Here is a 20,598-nt window from a genome sequence, read left to right as displayed (position 1 = left end):
TCTGGCCCTGGTGAATTCTCTCACCCTCCCAATCTTCTGACTGTACCCAGTGCTTGTATAAATAAATAAATGAATGAATGAATAAATGAATCTAAAAAAAAAATAAAAAAAAAAAAAAAGAGAAAGGGTAGAGATGAGTAAAGAGAGGTTGGACAGACCTTGGAGGCTGTGGAAAGGATTATATCCTAAGTGTAATGGAGATATAAAGTGATGATCTCTGATTTATATTTTTAAGTGATCATTCTGGCTAATATGTTGAAGATGGACATTAGGATACAAAAAAAAGATACAGAGGGATCAGTTAGGAGGTAGTTGAGGTAGTTCACACAAAGCCACTAGAACTAGGATTGGGCTAGGATTTTTGATAGTGGAAATGGTATAACTCAGATTCAGGAGATGTTTTGGAGGAAAATTGTCAGGGTTTGATTTAAACTGGATGTAGGGTATGAGGAAAGAGAACAATTAAGGATTGACCTATGTAAAAGGAAAAATTAAGGATTGACTGAGGATTGAATGATTTAAAAATCATGAGTAAGAAGGTGGAGAAACAAAAGGCCAGGAATCATCAATGCAAGTATTAAAATTGTCAGTGGTGGTTCTAGTGGTGGAAATGAGGTGGTGATACAGGTATTAATTTTTTTTTTAACTTTTTTTTTTTTATAGAGGCATGTTTTTATTTATTTATTATATTTGTTTGTTTGTTTTGTTTATACATGCGCTGGGTACAGTCAGAAGCGCGGGAGGGTGAGAGAATTCACCAGAGCCAGAGTGGGGAGCAGAGCAGGCAGAAGGACCGAAGTACACTGCTGAGGGGAGCAGCGGGTGGCAGGAGAGGTCTGCGCACCATGTGGGATCCTCCTCCGGTGGCCGGGGAGCAGCCGGGGATCGAACCGGCGCCGCAGAGGCCGCAGGCAGCTTCGCAACCCAGCGCTCAACCGCTGCGCCACCGGGGAGGCCCGATACAGGTATTAATTTAAGAAATGACTGAGTATTCAAAAATGATAGCCAGTAGGAAGGACATGAGATATTAAAATCAAAAGCATGCATTTTAAAGGAGCTGGCATTTCTGTAAGAGACCAGAGATAGAATTTAAAATCCATCAAATATGATGGTTCCATGTCCAGTCAAAATGTGATGGGCTTGGTCTACGGTAATAATAGCAAAGGAGATGACGAGATATGGCCTCATTGGAAAATAATTAGAAGGTTAAATTTGACCAGATGTGGTGGCAGTTTAGAAATGGATATTGAGGAGAGATGGTAGCCAAAAATAGCCTCTAAATTTCCAACTTGTCTAACTGGATAAATTGTGATAAGGAACCATGATAGCCGCTGACTTAAGGACAAACAAAGTATGTTAGGGAAGATGATTGGAACAGTAGGGTTTGAGGTATCTGTAAGGTTCTTTAGTGGAGATGTCCTGTAGAAATTTGGATACAAATATCTGGGGGTTTTGAGGGAGAGATAGAAGGAAGAAAGGAAAGAAAGTAGAAAGAGGGAAAATGAAAGATAACTAGATAATAATTCATCATATTTTCAAACTCATTAAAGTAAATGTGACTTCTGGTTTAATATAACCTAAATTCATACATTTTCTTTTCTTTCATTTAAGTCTCCAATATAAGGAATTAATTAACACAACTGAAAATAAACTCTAACAACAAAGAGAAAGGAAGGAATTATAATTGGAGAAATATCTAAAAGGAAAAATGAAGAAGCTTGCTATTTAGTGAATAGATTGGAAGAAACATCAAAATAATTTACAGACAAGGAGGTTTATGGTGGGATTAGAAATGACCTTCCCAACTAAATTCCTAAAGAGTGTCAGGCTCAGCTTTATCACTTGTAGTACATAGTGTGTAGTAGGAAATAGATCTGAAAACAGCAAGGTTATTTGAAGACCTGTATATAGAACAAATGCATGATTTGATACCCTATACTCTTCCTTCTTCAGAAAAAGTTCCAAATAATTTAGGAAAAAATGGGAGAGATTCTCTGTAGAGAAATTGATGGAATTAAGTGGAAAGAACTAAGGTCACTAGTCTGTTATTGGTATCCCAGAGGCAAAGGCTCCACATTCAGGCATTGAACAGGAGGTATCTTCAGTCTAATAACCACACATGCAAGAAAAACAAAACAAGTACCTTTAAAGAAAGTACCTGTAAAAATCACAGACCAACTGATCATGGAAGAAATCTTTAGGAGATAAATCTTTAAGAAAATTGATTTATTATCTTTTAGAGAAATTAGAGAGAATATTATATCAATATTATAAAAAGCAGTGAATGGACAAATTTAAAATTTGATTATAAAGTGGATAAATTAAGAGGGGTTGAAAACAGAATGTCATAAAATATAAATAGACAGATGGAAAGTTAAGAAATAGACACTCAGAAAAGAATGAAAAATAGGAAGAATTTATAAGAAAATATTAGAAGCAAATTTCCCAAAGCTGAGAAAACATGAATCCTTAGATTGAAAGCATCTACAAAATGCTGAGCAAGATTAATGAAAAAAGACCCACATCTAGACACCTCCTAGTTTAATTTTTTAATTGCCAAATTAAAGAATGTTCTGAAAGCTGTGAGAAAACAATAAAATTCATGTACAGGGAATGAGAATCACACTGTTGTCAGTCTTTTCTCATCAGCCACTGGGTCAGTAACTTAAGTGGTCTGTGGAGAAAATTATTTTGACCTGACAAATGATTGATCAAGAATGTGTGGATACAGAGCCTCCCCGGTGGCGCAGCGGTTGAGTGCTGGGCTGCGAAACTGCCCCCAGCCTCTGCAGTGCCGGTTCTGGTGAGGGTCCCACATGGCGCGCAGACCTCTCCTGCCGCCTGCTGCTCCCCTCAGCAGTGTACTTCGGTCCTTCTGCCTGCTCTGCTCCCCGCTCTGGCTCTGGTGAATTCTCTCACCCTCCCTCCAGTGCTTGTATAAATTAAAAAAAAAAGAAAAAAGAAAAAAAAGAATGCGTGGATACAAAATTAAAAAAAAAAAAAGTTTAGACAAGCAAGAACTCAAAGTGCACTTTTCATATCATGTTTGAATGATGTAATAGAGTATCAAACAAAATAGGAAAGAAGACCAAGTTAAAGAAAAAATTTGTCGAAGGAAGTGATAGCTTTAACTGGGAATTAAAGATGATCATAGGGTGATAACTACACTAGAAGCTGTCACCTTTTATTTCATGTGAGTCGGCCAGATAAGGCCACAGAGGAAACAAAGAAGAGATTCAGGAAACCATTCATTGTATTCACAGATTTCAAAGATGGAGTCGCTGTATTCTATGAAGAGTCATGAGGTAAACACCTATGGTCAAGAGGCAAAAGTCAGTCCAGGCCAGAGCCTTCAAATGGGTAAAGGCAAGGCAAAGAAGAACAAACAGTTTAGGTAGTGTGAATAATTCCAGTGACCTCTGGGGTATGGGTGTTGTCTCCATTTGCCTGATACCTGGCTGTGGGTTGATTAAGGCAGAGGACTCTTCGGCGATACACCATTCTGGGGCATCCTAGCAGAATAAATGTGGTAGGGCTCTGGATTACTGAGCTTGCATATCAAGTCATGCTCTTCCCTGAGCCCTTGGCTCTCATCCAGGAATACTCTCCCCAATTAGAAAGGTTTTTACAAGATCTCTAAGCATCATAATATATATGAAAAATATTAAATATAAATAGTACAGAGACCTAGGAGCTGTAGGGGCACGGGAAAAATTCTCCCAGCCCTCTGGGTCTTAAAGAGTTGGTCAGCCAAACAAATTAACATCCAACAAATTAGTAGAAGAAAAAGAGCAATTTTATTTTTTTTATTTTTTAAAATAATAAATTTTATTTTTATATTCCCCCATACAATTGCAAACGCCCCATTCTGACCCCAATCCTTCCCCTCCCGCCCCCCCACCCCCCAAAAAGTGTCTCTGGTTCATAGTTTTTTGTTGATTTTGATTTTCACTTTCTTATATTCATTTTCCTGGTCCCTTATTTAAGTTTTCTAGATTCCTGCTATGAGTGAGACCATCCGGTATTTTTCTTTTTCTTTTTGGCTTATTTCGCTGAGCATGATCCCTTCCAGCACAATCCATGTTGCTGCAAATTGCATATGTTTATCTTTTTTGAATGCTGAGTAATATTCCATGGTATATATGTACCACATCTTCTTGATCCAGTCATCTATTTTTGGGCATTTGGGTTGTTTCCAAAGCTTAGCTATTGTAAACAGTGCTGCTATAAACATAGGGGTGCAGGTGTTCTTTGGAATTGATGTTTCTGTGTCCTTTGGGTAAATACCTAGGAGTGGAATTGCTGGATCATATGGAAGCTCTATGTTTAGTAGGTCCAGAAATCTCCACACAGCTCTCCATAGTGGTTGGACCAGTTTGCACTCCCACCAACAGTGCAGAAGAGTTCCTTTTTCTCCACACCCTCGCCAACATTTGTTGTTGCTAGTTTTTTTAATATGTGCCATTCTCACTGGTGTGAGATGGTATCTCATGGTAGTTTTGATTTGCATTTCCCTGATTGCAAGTGATGTTGAACATTTTTTCATATGCCTGTTGGCCTTTCGCATTTCCTCTTCAGAGAAGTTTCTTTTTAGCTCTTCTGCCCATTTTTTGACTGGATTATTTTCTTTGTTGTTGTTGAGTCTCATCAGCTCTTTGCAGATTTTTGTGATCAGTCCTTTATCATTAGTGTTGGGTGCAAAAATGTTCTCCCAGTTGGTGGGGTTTCTCTTTGTTTTTGTTATTGTCTCTTTTGCTGTACAGAAGCTAAAAGAGCAATTTTAATTACATACATATGAAGAATTTATGTGGCTGTGAATTTTTGAGTAGTAAGATAAACAGGGTTTTTATCCTGTGCTAAGGAATGGGATGAGGCCTGGGGCATTAAGGAGAGAAAAGGAGCTTTCACACAACAAGGAGAGGGTGACTCATATGATAAACAGATGCTCTGTGTTCCATTTTAAGATAGGTTTCTCCAATAAAAAGATTATTTCTATAAAACACCCTAAATATGGGAGGTATTTTGGTAGTATATATTCATTCTCTAAGATAATTGTACCGGTTTCTCTTGAAGCCACAGGGTCTCCATTGACCTTAGCTCCACTGATTTTTTTTAAAGTTTTATTTATTTATGCATACAAGTACTGGGGTACAGGCCAGAGGTGTGGGGGGTGAGAGGATTCACCAGAGATGGAGTGGGGAACAGAACAGGCAGACTGAAGTACATTGCTGAGGGGAGCAGCAAGCGAGTCAGGAGAGGTCTGCTGTGCCATGTGGGTAGCTCCCTGGCTGGTGGGGGATCCTAACTCATTGCAGAGGCTGCGGATAGCCTCATAGGTTGCGTCTTAACCCCCTGCACCACCAGGAAAGCCCAGCTCCACTGATCTTAGACAAGGTAACACATATTGGGAAAAGCCTGCTCTGAACATTGTGGGAAAAGGCTGTCTAAACATTTAGAGGGAAGCCTGTCCTTCAGAGTTAACTAGTTCTCACTGAACTAATAAGTGAGGGCACTAGCAGCGTCTCTCTAAGAAGAAACCCTGTTTCATATATTATCGGGGCTATTATTGAGAAGCAGAATAAAATTTCACTGTATTCTGGAAGCTTATCTGTGGTTCACAAGAAAAATATATGCCTTGTGCCCCACAGCAGCTCATGTAGCTGTGCTGTGGTCTCCCTCATTGTGCAGCTCTGGCTGTGGAACCGCCTCACTGATGGCTACTGGCAGGTCCAGGAGGTGTTGCCTCACACATGGCATTTTCGAGGGCAGAAGAGCTCACTTAGATGTCCAAGGAGTGGCTATAACCCTTTGTGAAATGCACGAAAGCCTGACACCTGAAGAAAGAAACAAGAATACTCTGGATTTCAGCTGTCTCCCAGGAACACTGCCTGAATCACCCAGTGTTCACTGGCAATTCAGTTAAATGCAAGGTGGAGCTCAATGGAAAATGCTTGTGGACCTCGCCACAAACCTAAATTTTAGAAATCTTTGGCTGCTTTGGCCAAAAGGAGAGAGGAAGAATTTGCTGCTGTCTTGAGGACATGGAAGGAACCCTAGTATTTTCCAGAGTGGCACAGTACTTCTGAGGGAGGCCACACTGCTTGTCCTGTGCAGCCGTGCCTCACAAAAAAGCATTCCTCTGATGAGGCTTGCTAACATCGGTGCCAAAGTTAAAAAAGAAAAAATTCTAAGAAAATCTTAAGCATAGAAATCCTAAGAAAAAGCAAAAGCTAAGAAGAAAATATTAAACTATAAAGGAATTAAATATGGAAAATAAAGTCTACTATAAAAATGTTTACATATATCCAGAAGTGGAGTGAATAGCCTAATGAATTTCCTGTATACCCATCACCTAGTTTCAACAGTTATCAAGAATATGCCAAGTTTGCTTCATCTATACTTTTCCCTTATTCTGTCTTTGCAGAAGTATTTACAAGCAAATTATAGAAGCAAATAATTTTGCCACTGCATTCATGCATCAACATCAATCTCTTAAGTAAATATTGACATTTACTTTTTCAATCATCATGCTACATGACACCTAACAAAATTAAGAGAATTTCTTGGTACAATCTAGAATCCATTATTCAATTGTATTTGAAAAGTGTTTTTATAATTGATTTGAAAAATTTATCTAAACACCGTCCTTGTAGTGCATCTGCTGTTATATCCTTTAGTCCTCCTTTAATCCAGAATGTCTCCCCATCTTTTGTTCAAATACCATTTGATATGTTAAAGAAACAGTATCAGTTGACCTATAGAATATCCCACATAGAAAATTTGACTTTACTTCCTTGAGGTATCATTTAACTTGTTCCTCCAGCCCTCTGTATTTACAATAATTTGAGGCCAGTTGTAAAAGTTTGATTAGAGTCAGGCTTACTATCTTTGGCAAGAAGACCTCGGTAATAGTGTATGAAATGTAGCATGGTTTTCAATGTTTTATGGTGTTAAAGGAAAATTTCATTTTATCTTGAAATTAGATTGGATGAGGAAATCCAATCATACTATCTGTTCTGCTATGAATGGTATTCATAGGGTTATTTTAAAGTAACTGCTGTTTACTAGTTTTTAATTTTTGGAATCAATGTTTAGTAAGATAATATTCATTGTAGTTACAAAGTTTGTTGATGCAAAAGTAAGGAGAAGTTAGATGAAGATTTGCAATATTCGTATCTGCAAATGAGGGACGCAAGTGATATAGAATAAAATAAAATAAAAAACTTAAGATTACAAATAATAACAGTAGAAAACACAACAAAGCAAAAGCAGACAATTATAAATCAGAGACATACTGCAGGGGAGGAGGAGGGAGAGGGATCAGGGAGGAAGGAAGGAGCACAGGGGACTGTGGTGATAGTGCATGGGTGCACTGGTGAAGGAAATTCTGTGGGGACCACACCTGAGGGGATGGAGAGAAGCAAATATTGTTTAAAAGTGAACAATGATGTAAAAACTAAAAAATTTAAAATAATCATTTTTTATAACAGACAAAACCTGGAATCAAGCCCAATGGTCATCAAATGGTGGATGAATCAACACTATGCTACATCCATACAGAGGAATACTACTGAGCAACAAAGAGAAATGGATGAATTTTAAAATATCATCCTGAATGAAAGAAACCAAAAAAAATTACTATGCACTGTGTAATTTAACTTAAATTTATGAAACTAGAGGAAAGGCAAAACCAGAGAGGCAGAGAATAAGTGTTTGAACTGAGGAGGAACAAGTAATTAACATATTTTAAGTGATAAAATTATTCTAAAATTGGCTTGTGGTGTTTGTACAACTATATGAATTTCCTTAAACAACTACTTGCTCTTTTAAAATGGGTAAATTTCAAACTGCATGTGTTTATTTAATTTTTTTTGATTGCTGATTACTATTCCATGGTGTATATGTACCACATCTTCTTGATCCAGTCATCTATTTTTGGATATTTGGGTTGTTTCCATAGCTTAGCTATTGTAGATAGTGCTGCTATAAACATAGGGGTGCAGCTGCCCTTTTGTATTAATGTTTCTGTGTCATTTGGGTAAATAGGAGTGGAATTGCTGGATCATATGGAAGCTCTATGTTTAGTAGGTCAAGAAATTTCCACATAGCTCTCCATAGTGGTTGGACCAGTTTGCACTCCCACCAGCAATGCAGGAGAGTTCCTTTTTAGCTAGAAGGGATCATGCTCAGCGAAATAAGTCAGAAAGTAAAAGAAAAATACCAGATGGTCTCACTAATAGCAGGAATTTAGAAAACCTAAATAAGGGACCAAGAAAAAAACTAATTAATACAAAGTAAAAATGAAAATCAACAAGCAACTATAAACCAGAGACACACTATGTGGGGGGGTGGGGAGAGGAAGGACTAGGGTCAAAATAAGGGGGGGTGCAATTGTATGGGGAATATAACCAAAATGAAAATGCATACACTGTGCAAACATGAAAAATGATTAAGAATTATATAAAATAAAATATTAAAAAATAAAATAAAGTGGCTAATTTCATAGCATGTAAATAATCATTCAGTAAAATTGTTTAAAATTAAAAAAACTTAAAATTACAAAGGAAGGGCCTCCCCGGTGGCGCAGCGGTTGAGCGCTGGGTTGCGAAGCTGCCCTCAGCCTCTGCAGTGCCGGTTTGATCCCCAGCTGCTCCCTGGCCACTGGAGGAGGGTCCCACATGGCGCGCAGACCTCTCCTGCCGCCCGCTGCTCCCCTTAGCAGTATACTTCGTCAGTCTGCCTGTTCTGCTCCCTGCTCTGGCTCTGGTGAATTTTCTTACCCTCCCGCGCTTCTGACTGTACCCAGTGCTTGTATAAATAAATAAAGAAATAAATCTTTAAAAAAAAAAAGATTACAAAGGAAACAAATTGTATTAGAATAGTAAAATTATTAGAAATATGGGAGATACATGGAATTAATATTAGTGTACTTAATCTTCCACATAAGAAGATTAATAGGTAATATAAAAAGATGGTTTTACTGCTACTTGTAAGCTTTCTGTTTTTACTTGTATTCTTGTGGTAACTGCTAGAGAAACTTGTGAACAGGCTTTTAAGGTATCTGGGGAGTGGAATGGGGTGGAGGAATGCAAAGGAATATTGCTTTTCACTGTAAGTTCTGGAATATTTGCTATTGTTTAACCATGCATATTCATTAAGAAAGTAATAACTTTTTTCTTCTTAGTCTTAATTTCTACCTCAAAATGTGGCTGCATGGAGTAAACTCTATTTTAACATATCCTTAGTTTTCAAATATCTGACAGATACTTATATTTAGTAGTTGTAGATCAGGAGCACAACATTAGTGAATTTTGGCTTGCTGAAAGAAATAATACCAAAATTCTATACACTTAAGGGATTTGAAATGCTTGCCTTTTAATTGTTCCCATTTGTTTCGCAGTGTTTGGCCTTTTCTAATTGTCATTTGCAGAACCACTTTCTTTAACTTATTTAGTATAATTAGTATTTAAATTTTGATGTAGAATGTTGTAAAGTAACAAAGTATGTCAAGAAAATGATTATGGGAAGGGATGAGAGCTCCCAAAATAACTTCTATAATCAACTAAAGAACAATTTTCTTTTTTTTTTTTTTTTTTTTTTTTTTTTTTTTTAAAGATTTATTTATTTATTTGTTTGTTTGTCTGTTCATACATACAAGCAGTGGGTACAGTCAGAAGCGCGGGAGGGTGAGAGAATTCACCAGAGCCAGAGCGGGGAGCAGAGCAGGCAGAAGGACCGAAGTACACTGCCGAGGGGAGCAGCGGGCGGCAGGAGAGGTCCGCGCGCCATGTGGGACCCTCCCCCGGTGGCCGGGAAGCAGCCGGGGATCGAACCGGCGCCGCAGAGGCTGCGCGCAGCTTCGCAACCCAGCACTCAACCGCTGCGCCACCGGGGAGGCCCAAGAACAATTTTCTTAACAAGATAAACCTCAGGATAATGGTGAGGTACATCACAGAAAAGTTTTACAATTGAATTTAAACTCTGGGAGGTTATTAACTTTCCATAATTCCCACATATCACTGGAAGAGCAGATTCTGTAGGTCACAATGCTGAAAGTATGCAGAATTTGATGAGTGCTTAAGGCAGGAACAAAGGGTCAAATTCAGCATTGCTTAAGAAGGGTATCTTGAGATGATCTCTTTGAATATAATCCTAATTCAAAAGAGAAGATAGATGAAAACTTCATAATGATACCATGACAAAATATTCCCTAGCAAGCATTTACTTCATTTGCTGGTTTGTGACTTAAACAACGAACATTTATTTCACACAGTTCTGAAGGCTAAGTTCAACATCAAGGCACTGACATACTCTGTCTGGCGAGGACTTCTGCCTGTTTCATAGATAACAGTATTCTCACTGTGTTCTCACATGGTGGAAAAGGAAAGAAAGCTCTCTGGGGTATCTTCATTTAAGACCATGAATCCCTTTCATAAGGGCTCTACCCTAAGGACCTAATCACCTAATCATATGTACGCACACATACAAATATATGTATTTGTAGTGAAATCTTAATTGTAAGCACTGAAGTTTCTTTAAAGTCTTTGTAGATGTTGAGTTTAGCTCTTCTAACCTTTGGACTCAGGTCTTTATCTTTCCATTTCTCATTATAGAATCTGGCAGAAAAATATATTTATTTGTATAATGCAAGTGTTCTAAGTATTTTATGCTTTTCAGTGCCATAAAAGATTATTTATGAAATGAAGTTATTAGAAAGAGCAGTGGATATGAAATCAGACTCAATCATAATCTTTGATATAATCCTAGATGTAACACTGGACCAATCATTTAACTATCTGGGCCTGTTCCTTCTCTTATGAATAAAGTCTTATGAATCTCATCATTCAGTCTGTGACTGCCACACAATCTAAATCATTAAAGTTCAGACATATTAAAGGTTTTGCAGAGCATGCATAGCCTTGTTATACTCAGCACTTGCCATATTCTTTAAACTAACAAAATGTGGAAAACTCATAAGGTGGTTTTTCTTGAGATAATTATTTCCTTCTTCCTAAACTCATATTTACAAAATATAAATATATAAATTTGGTTTAACTTTTCAAATTTTTAATCTAGGGAAAAAGAAAAACTCCATATTTGATCTAATAAATGCTAAACAAAAATGAAACATAATTAGCTTTTAAAAGTATAATGTTTTACCCCCAAAGTTATGGAAATCCAAATGGTTCTATTTCAGTTATTATTGCTAGTAAACAACATACCCCAAAACATAGTGGCTTAAAGCAGTAACAATCTTATTAGTTCATGAACCTATATTTGGAACAGGGTTCTGTGAGGGTATCTTCTTTCTGTTCCATGTGGTGTCAGCTAGTACAGATCAAAAGGTGGGACTGAAACATTTTCTCCACTCTCCCCTTTGTAGCAAAATCCCTTGAAAACATTTTCTATAGACATTATCTCTGATTCTCCTCTGCCATTTTTTCCTTTTAAAAATTCTTTTAATAATTCATTTTGAAATAATTTTAAATGTAGAGAATATTTTCCAGAAGTATAAAAAGACTCTTGTGTCCCTTCACCCAGACTCCCCAGTTGGTAACATTTTGTCAAGTGTATTCCATTGCTCAGTATCCCTTCCTCTAGCCCTCTGCCTACTGTACACACACACACACACACACCCATGATTATTCATCTTTTTTTTTTGAATGTTTAGAAAACAGGCTTTACAAATAATGTCCCATCATTACATATACTCCAGTCTGTATTTTCCAGCAACAGGGATTTTTTCCTATGTAACTAGCATACAACTCTCCAAGTCAGGAACACACAGTGGCACAACACAGCCACCCATTCAACAAACCGCATTCATATTTCACCATCTGTCTCAACAGTGCATCTTGTTCCTTGTTCTTCCAAAATTCCATCTAGAAATAAATAATGTATTTTGTTGTCATTTTTCTTTAGACTCATCCAATCTGAAACAGTCCCTTAGTCTTTTCCTTGATAGTTTTAATGAGTACAGATCTTATATAGGATGACCCTCATCCTTGATCTACCTGATGTTGACTGATGACCACACATAAATCATGCATTATTGGTACCAGCATCACTGAAATGAAGCTATGCTGTATATCAGGTGATGTAGAACATCTCCCTCTTCCATCAATGACCACGCTGATTACCTGGTCACATTAGATCTGCCAGATGCCAGGTTTTCCACATTACAATCATCATTAACTCCATTGTAATTGAGTGGTATTTTTTAGAGTTTTCCAAGAGTCCATCAGTATGTTTATCATCAAACCTCTCCCCACCAGCATTGAGACTCCCATCTGAAACAAACACCTATAAGATGGTTTCCAAATGGTAATTTTCTATTTCTTTCATTCCTTCTATATTTATTAGTTGACACTTTACTGAAATGAAGCATTTACTTTTCTCCATTTATTTAGTAACTTGTTTATAAGGATTCATCAGTTTCCATTTTTATTCACAGAATGATAGTCCATTATTTTTTTTTTAAAGATTTTATTTATTTATGCATACAAGAGCTAGAGTACAGACCTGAGATGTGGGGGGTAAGAGGATTCACCAGAGACAGAGCAGGGAACAGAACAGGCAGACTGATGAAATACACTGCTGAGGGGAGCAGCGGGCGAGACATGAGAGGTCTGCTGCGCCATGTGGGTTGCTCCCTGGCCGGCCGGGGATCAAACTCATGCTGCAGAGGCTGCAGATTGCTTCATAGTGCAGTGCTTTACCCCTTGCGCCACCAGGGAGGCCCCATTATTATTATTACTTATTGTTAAAATTGTTGATTTGGCCAGTGGTACCCTGTTTTTTGACATTTTAGTATTCATTGAGCACTTTCTTACTTTCTGACTAAATAAAATAAATAATAAACAAACAAACAAACAAATAAATAAAATGTTCCAGGTTCATTTTATACTTTCCCTGGCCTCTCCGTGGAATCAGTCCTTTCTCCAAGAAGCTCTGGTTCCTCTCCGTGAAGATAGGTATTTAAAAAACAAGAGCTGGGCACTCAGTGTGCTTGGTACTGTTGGATTGACGTCACTTTTAGTACTTCTCAGCAAAAAAAAAATCTTGGAAAATATCTATAGATAATGTTAGAAGTTATATAACTTTAGTATGTTGGTGCTTTGATTACAGGGCAATAGCAATATCTTCTTATGAAATTCTAGTCAGTGAGATAAACTTTTTCTCTTTGCCCTTCTTCTCCAGGTATGTGTAATCCTCGAAACTATAGTGACACACCTCCGACTTCAAAGAGTACAGTGGAGGAGCTTCATGAGCCAATCCCTTCTCTCTTCCGGGCACTCACAGAAGGAGATACTCAGTTGAACTGGAACATTGTTTCCTTTCCTGTTGCAGAAGAACTCTCACATCATGAGAATCTGGTTTCATTTTTAGAAACTGTGAACCAGCCACACCACCAAAATGTGTCTGTTCCCAGCAATAATGTTCATGCACCTTATTCCAGTGATAAAGGTAACTCCCAACAAATGACTCTTTTCTGTTCTGCCCTCTCACTTTCTAGGTAATCAGTGACATATATTAAGATTATCTTTTAGAGCAGTTGTTTGGCTTTGAGTTTGTATAGTCTTAAATTAATTATGGACTTTAATATCCTCAGTCTCTGAGTAGGGAAGGAGACATGTCAAGCATCTTGTCACAACTCCTTATATCCCCTCTTGGGATAGAGGCTCTGTTGTAAGATAGATAACCCATTCTTAATTTTGATTTGTATTAGGCTTTAATTTTTATTTTCATTGCTGATTACCTAATATTGTTAATCATCAAGTAACACTCAGAGTGTCCTATGAAGTCAAGTTTTTATAGTATCATTGGTACCACAAGTGATGGCAAACTCATCAGCTAAATCTCTTTAAGAGCAAGTTAATATTGGGCCTCCCCTGTGGCGCGGCGGTTGAGCGCTGGGTTGCGAAGCTGCCCGCAGCCTCAGCGGCACCGGTTCAATCCCCGGCTGCTCCCCGGCCACCGGAGGAGGGTCCCACATGGTGCGCAGACCTCTCCTGCCACCCGCTGCTCCCCTCAGCAGTGTACTTTGGTCCTTCTGCCTGCTCTGTTCTCCGCTCTGGCTCTGGTGAATTCTCTCACCCTCCCGTGCTTCTGACTGTACCCAGTGCATGTATAAACAAAACAAACAAACAAACAAACAAATAAATAAATAAACATGCCTCTATTAAAAAAAAAAAAAAAAAAAAGAGCAAGTTAATATTGGGCCTCCCCGGTGGCGCAGTGGTTGAATGCTGGGCTGTGAAGCTGCCCGCAGCCTCTGCAGCGCCGGTTCGATCCCCAGATGCCAGTGAGGGTCCCACATGGCGCACAGACCTCTCTTGCTGCGCCCGCTGCTCCCCTCAGCAGTGTACTTTGTCAGTCTGCCTGTTCTGCTCCCCACTCTGGCTCTGGTGAATTCTCTCACCCTCCCACGCTTCTGACTGTACCCAGTGCTTGTATAAATGAATGAATGAATGAATGAATCTTAAAAAAAAAGAGCAAGTTAATATTTCAGAAATCTAATTTCAAGGTATAAACCAACCTCAGCTAGTTCTCTGCAAATGAATGTTATTGTTCAGAACTAAATGAGAGAATGACTTGTACAACTCTGAAAAACACAGTAAAGAACATTTAATAGTGAAGATAGGTCATACCATAATTTGGAATGTAAAAGGCATGTAACTTTTATAAACTCTGCGATATTTTCAAATAAAAAGCTCCACACAATTTTATTGCGGAAGAATATGATAATTACGGAAATTGCAGTTATTTCTTAAAATATGAGATGAATTATACATTAATTTATACTTTTATTCGACTTTTCCTTGTGCCCTACATTAAAACCTTGCCTGCCTAAAATAGTGTGAACTCTTTATCAATACTGAAAACAGCTTTTAGTTAATGATAAACAGAGTAAGAATTCTTATTTCCTTTTAGGTTAAAGCTCTTTATAAGACAAATTTTAGATTTTGGAAAGCCTCCGAAATACATTGACTTTGTCTATATAAGATGTTTTGTACCATTTCCCCTATTATTAAATTGCAAATATGCAACATGTACCTAATAATTATTCATGAAATTTGCTCAAAGATTATTTAAATTCATGAAATAAATGGTAGGATACTAATATCTGGAAATATCAACTATCCTCTAAGATAGAGCTAAAATTTCTACTCCATGACACTTTCTCTGGTGCCCCTTCCTCTAGGTAGGGCTATCCATTCTTACCCCTTCTCCCTGCATTTGTAGTTTGATTTGTATCTGCTTTTAACATAGAGGTCTACCTTTTCTTTTAACTTAATTCCCTGGACTCACTAATTACTCTTTGGGTCTCTAATGGTTGGTTCACAGTAGATATTCAATAAATACTTGTTGAATAAATAAATGAAGTGGATTTGGTAGGTGCCAATCACAGATTCAGATGCTCCCCTATTTAATGCCAACCCTTCTTGTCTACCTGGTCTAGTGCTCTGCCTATTTCCCTCTTTAACCAGATCACATTTTAGTATACCCAGTGGTGGTTCTGCTGTTTCCTGATACTAACCACCCACTGCAGTCAGACTAACTTCCACTCCATCCCCCATGTACACTGAACCCATTTCCATGACTTTCCTTATATAATCTTGTAAATACAAGTCCAGCTTTATTTCCCTTTAAGCCTTCCCTTATGCAGATCCCTAATGATTTATCAACCCCTTAAATGCCCTGTATATTAGTAACTTAGCCTTTTAATCATATATTCAATGGTTTTTATTGTCCTTTATTTCATATACTGTGTCGTTCTAACTAGTTGTTATATGAGGTTAACCAACAGGAGCACTAAAATTGAAACAATTAAAAGTGATCAGAGGACTAGAAATGCTATTAATTATAATAAGACTATGTTCTAATGATAAGACTATGTTCTATGTTGAGCTTTGTGCTCAACTTTGCTAGCCACTTTGTATCGTTTGAATTACTTGTTTTATTTTATTATAAATTCTCAGTATAACTTTAGAATAGTATTTTTCAAACTTCTCCTCATAGGAATGAAGTGTAACTTTAAAGAGCACAGCTTTAAGCATAACAAGTGTTGTTAAATCCAGTAATCTAGCTTTTTCAGATCAAAGCCTAAAATCTAATAAATTTACTAAGAAAGCTCTTTCCCTTCTTGAGCTGGAGTAGACTTTGGCTTCCTTCTCAACACAATTGACAAATATTTCCTTTTTTTCCTATTTCTCATCCATTGTCTTGTGCAGATTAGCAATTAGTAAACCAAAATAAACAACTGTTAATGATTTTTAACTAGGCATTAAAGCATTTCCTCTTTCTTGCTCTGAAATCTTAATTTTTTATTTTTTTAGAACACATGTGTACTGTGGTTTATTTTGATGACTGCATGTCCATACACCAGTGTAAAATATCCTGTGAGTCCATGGGGGCATCCAAGTACCGGTGGTTCCATAACGCCTGCTGCGAGTGCATTGGTCCAGAATGTATCGACTACGGTAGCAAAACTGTCAAATGCATGAACTGCATGTTTTAAAGAAGGAAAAGAACATGCAAATAAAAGCTATTTAGTTAAAAAGAAAGGTATAGGAAGCTATTCAGTGAGGTCTACTGGTTCCATCACAATGCCAACAGGTTGAGAAGACGTAAAGCATTTGAACTGAGTTCTTTTGACAAACTCATGACAAATCTAATAATGTATTAAATTATGATTATAACTACTCTTATTCATTTTACTGCCTGCTAGTAATAAGCCTTAAAAACATGTACATCTTTGGTCACATGAGAACTAAGTGCATAGAGAATTCTTGGAAAGGGCTGATGTTTCTAACATAAAGTCTGATGTCATTTTCTTCTAGTGTTCCAAAAGTTTTGTTTTGAAAGTGTTAGAACATGTTAATGTAATTTATGATTTCTTTATGTGCTTCTCCCAGGACACTGATTTTTTTATTATATGCCTTTCTTCACTGTGCCTTGTATTGTTCATCTGTTCTGTAATTAGGGTAGATATTCAAATATATCATCATGAGAACTCATATAAATCATCAAAAGCTAAATTTCAAACCTTCTTATCTTGGTTTTATAAAGTAAATGCTCACTATATTTTACAATTTAAAATTTGCATAGTAGAATTCATCCTATAGTACACATGCTGACAGAGCTTTAAGAAAAGCTTCTCTTTCTCTTCCATCCCATTGCCCAAAGTGCTGATGTCAGTAGTGATGAAGAATTGTTACTGAGAATTTCCGGGATACCTGAGACTGGGTTAAGTACATTGCTATGGTACATAATTACTAAGTTAAAGCATTTCTCTGAAGAGCTCTAGGAATGGGAATTGACTGCCGTCTCACTCCACTTAAAGCACCAGGGAAACAAACCTGTCCCCTTCTCTGGAAATGTTGAAGCTGAAAGATGAAGTTGTGTCCACTAGACAAGAGCATGAGCTCCATAGGCCTTAGTACAGGCAGAGCCATGTTCCTCCGTGGACAAATGATTAGAGGGGGTAAAGAATAATACTTGGCAGTATGAACAGTAAAGGTTGAAAATGCTGGCAATCCCAGTGGGAAACTAACTTAAAACTACATTGTTTTGTTATTTTGTATCAAGTGTTATTATTAAACAAGAATAATCATGTAGTAGAAGGCTAAGAATATGAAACAAAAATCTCTGTTCAAGATAATGTAAACTCCAAATACACCACAGATTATTTTGTCAGCTTTTTATATAATGTTTCAATAAAAATAAATTTAAGTTCTGTGTTCTTCATAGTAATAAAATTCCAATCTTCAAGCATGAATCTAAAACATTTATATTAGAGACTTAAATTTATAAAATTATTAATTTCTCTAGTGCATATTTGAATTGAAAGGAACATTGTAGGAGTACCTCTTATATCTAAATATTGTAGTATATAAAAATAATGATCTTAGATATCTTGTATTCAATATATGAACAGTAGTTGGCTATAAGATCATATGTAATATTGTGATTAACTATCATAAAATTTAAAGCTTTATACTTTTTGTTCTTTCCAGTAACTAATGAATGCTCAAGGTAATTTAACCTTTTAAAAGTTAAAATTTATGTCATTGGGCCCCCCTGGTGGCGCAGCGGTTGAGCGCTGGGTTGCGAAGTTGCCCGCAGCCTCTGCAGCACTGGTTCGATCCCCGGCTGCTCCCCGGGCACCGGCGAGGGTCCCATATGGCGCGCAGACCTCTCCTGCCACCAGCTGCTCCCCTTAGCAGTGTGCCCTGGTCCCTCTGCCTGCTCTGCTCCCCGCTCTGGCTCTGGTGAATTCTCTCACCTTCCCACGCTTCTGACTGTACCCAGTGCTTGTATAAATAAATAAATAAATCTTTTAAAAAACAAAAAAAAATTATGTCATGGATACAGTTTTTTATTAGGAAAACATTGAGATAAACTTTCCTACTTTTACTTAAAATGCCTCTTTAAAAAGTGCCTTGAAAACATTTTAGCTCCCCTTCTTCATTAGTAACTATAAACTTTGAAGATTTTTTGAGTTTAAGAAAGGATCGTTTTGGGCCTCCCGGTGGCGCAGTGGTTGAGCGCTGGGCTGCGAAGCTGCTCGCAGCCTCCATGGCGCGGGTTCGATCCCCGGCTGCTCCCCGGCCACCAGAGGAGGGTCCCACATGGCGCGCAGACCTCTCCTGCCGCCCGCTGCTCCCCTCAGCAGTGTACTTCGGTCCTTCTGCCTGCTCTGCTCTCCACTCAGGCTCTGGTGAATGCTCTCACCCCCCTCCCCCCACCGCGCTTCTGACTGTACCCAGTGCTTGTATAAATAAATAAATAAATAAATCTTTAAAAAAAAAAAAAAAAAGGATCGTTTTAAAGGAATCAGCATCAGTTGCTTTGTTTCACTATTGCTGTTTTTCAAAATAGTTTCATACCTATAAATAGAAGAATGCTGTTATTTTTATTGATAACAGGCTTAATAAGTTCCCTTAAATATGTCAACATTCTTTAATTGCATTTATCATCTTTTTTTAGGTCGTCATTATTAAATGTAAAAAATAATATCTTGTACTTTATCACCCCTTCAGGAGGAGGGTAATTTCTTGAACCATATAGTGTTTTAACTGATTTTCCTTACCTCTCTCTCTTCCAGTGGAAATTATCCCTAAATGTAGTGGTCTTTTAAATTCAAATTTTGCTGGATTTTTCCTTATGAAGGGGTTGATAGAAAGAATTCCCCTAAGAGGTTCCACTTCCAGTTCTATAATGTCTTTCAGGTTTGAGTAACAATATTTTCCTAAATTAAAAGTCTAACATTTGGGGAATCAGTAGCCCCACTAACATTTAGGCTTTATTAGCTATGTAAACACAATTCACTTTTATATTTAAGCTCTGGTAAAAATTCTTTTTAAAATAAATTGCTACCCTTTTATAACTATATCAAAAAAAACACTAAATTTTAAATCAGTAGTTATTACAAAGCCGTATGTAAAAGTTTCTTTCCTATCAAAAGACATGTCCTTACTAACAGATTTTTCTGTCTTCCCCCATATCATCTAATTTTTCTGAAACTACTCACAGTAGTGCTACCAAATCAAATAATTCCAATAAAATTTAGTATTTACATAGAATGTTATAAAAGAGAGGCCCTTCATTTAGACTATGCTTTCTAATGTTTCAGAAAACAAAAGTAATTGAATACTTGAATAGTTACTTATAAACCAAATTTGCATCAGAAAGAAGAAAACAAACTAAAACTATTGGAAAATGAGGTAAATATAAATAAACCACATATTTAAATTTTTATAATGAAAGTCTCTGAAGATTTTTTAGAAATCTTTTCTGCATTCCCAGGAGTCTATGTTCATTGTATTTTATATGGTCTACAACATATATAATTATGTGTATTTTCCTTTGGTTGTCCCAATTTAAAAAAAATGTTTTAATAAAAAACTGAAATGATGTGTCATGTTTTCTGTTAATTTTAGCATAGAACATGAAAATTAGTTTGACATTTCTGTCTTCTGAAGCTAATCAGACAAGCAAGTCCCTTCTCTTTGAATGTCCCTACAGTTTCCTCTCTGCTTTCCCTGTGCTTCATGCGAATAAGGGGGATCTTTAAAATGAGATACTTAACCATTCTCCTTGCTCTGTGGAACTTACCATGCCAATCAGCCTCACAAGAACTATTTGATGGTTAGGCGTTGTAGGAATATTAAGGTAGGAAAATAATATCCCCAACTCATGCACTCCTATGTTCATAGCAACATTATCATAATAGCAAAGTCATGCCCAATGACAGATGATTGGATAAATTGTGGTATACTCAATGGGATACTACTCAGCTATTAAAAATGCAAGCTTTTGGTCCAAAATGGATGGATCTTGAGGTGATTATGAAAAGGGGCAGAAAAGGGGCACTTAACAGGCCCCGGACACAACCTGAATAGTTTTCCGATCACTGAGTTCCTTCCCGAGCCCACAGTTGTAAGACTACTTAGGCTCAGGAAACAACAGCAAAGGGATTTATTTAACAAGCCAGGAAAAAAGAGTTACTGTGGCCAAAAATGGCCTTTACCGTAGCCAAAGCCAGTGTTACTCAGTCCTGCACAAAAGCAGTTAAAATGGCGTCTTCCCGCC

General features: G+C 37.3%; 1 protein-coding gene across 1 annotated transcript in view; it reads left to right on the top strand.

The window, feature by feature from the left end:
- The window catches only part of TWSG1 (twisted gastrulation BMP signaling modulator 1), a gene marked incomplete at its 3' end in the record, with an annotated part of 69,441 nt that extends 52,919 nt beyond the window's left edge, over window positions 1-16,522 (top strand). The window contains exons 3-4 of the mRNA XM_084252251.1: window positions 13,201-13,467; window positions 16,341-16,522. Of these exons, the coding sequence (XP_084108377.1) occupies window positions 13,201-13,467; window positions 16,341-16,522 (449 nt within the window). The remainder of the gene's footprint in view (window positions 1-13,200; window positions 13,468-16,340) is intronic.
- Between the last annotated feature and the right edge of the window lie 4,076 nt (window positions 16,523-20,598).

The sequence above is a fragment of the Talpa europaea genome, assembly GCF_964194135.1.
Source record: "Talpa europaea genome assembly, chromosome: 13".
Lineage (NCBI taxonomy): Eukaryota > Metazoa > Chordata > Mammalia > Eulipotyphla > Talpidae > Talpa > Talpa europaea.
This window is presented reverse-complemented; position numbering and strand designations above follow the sequence as displayed.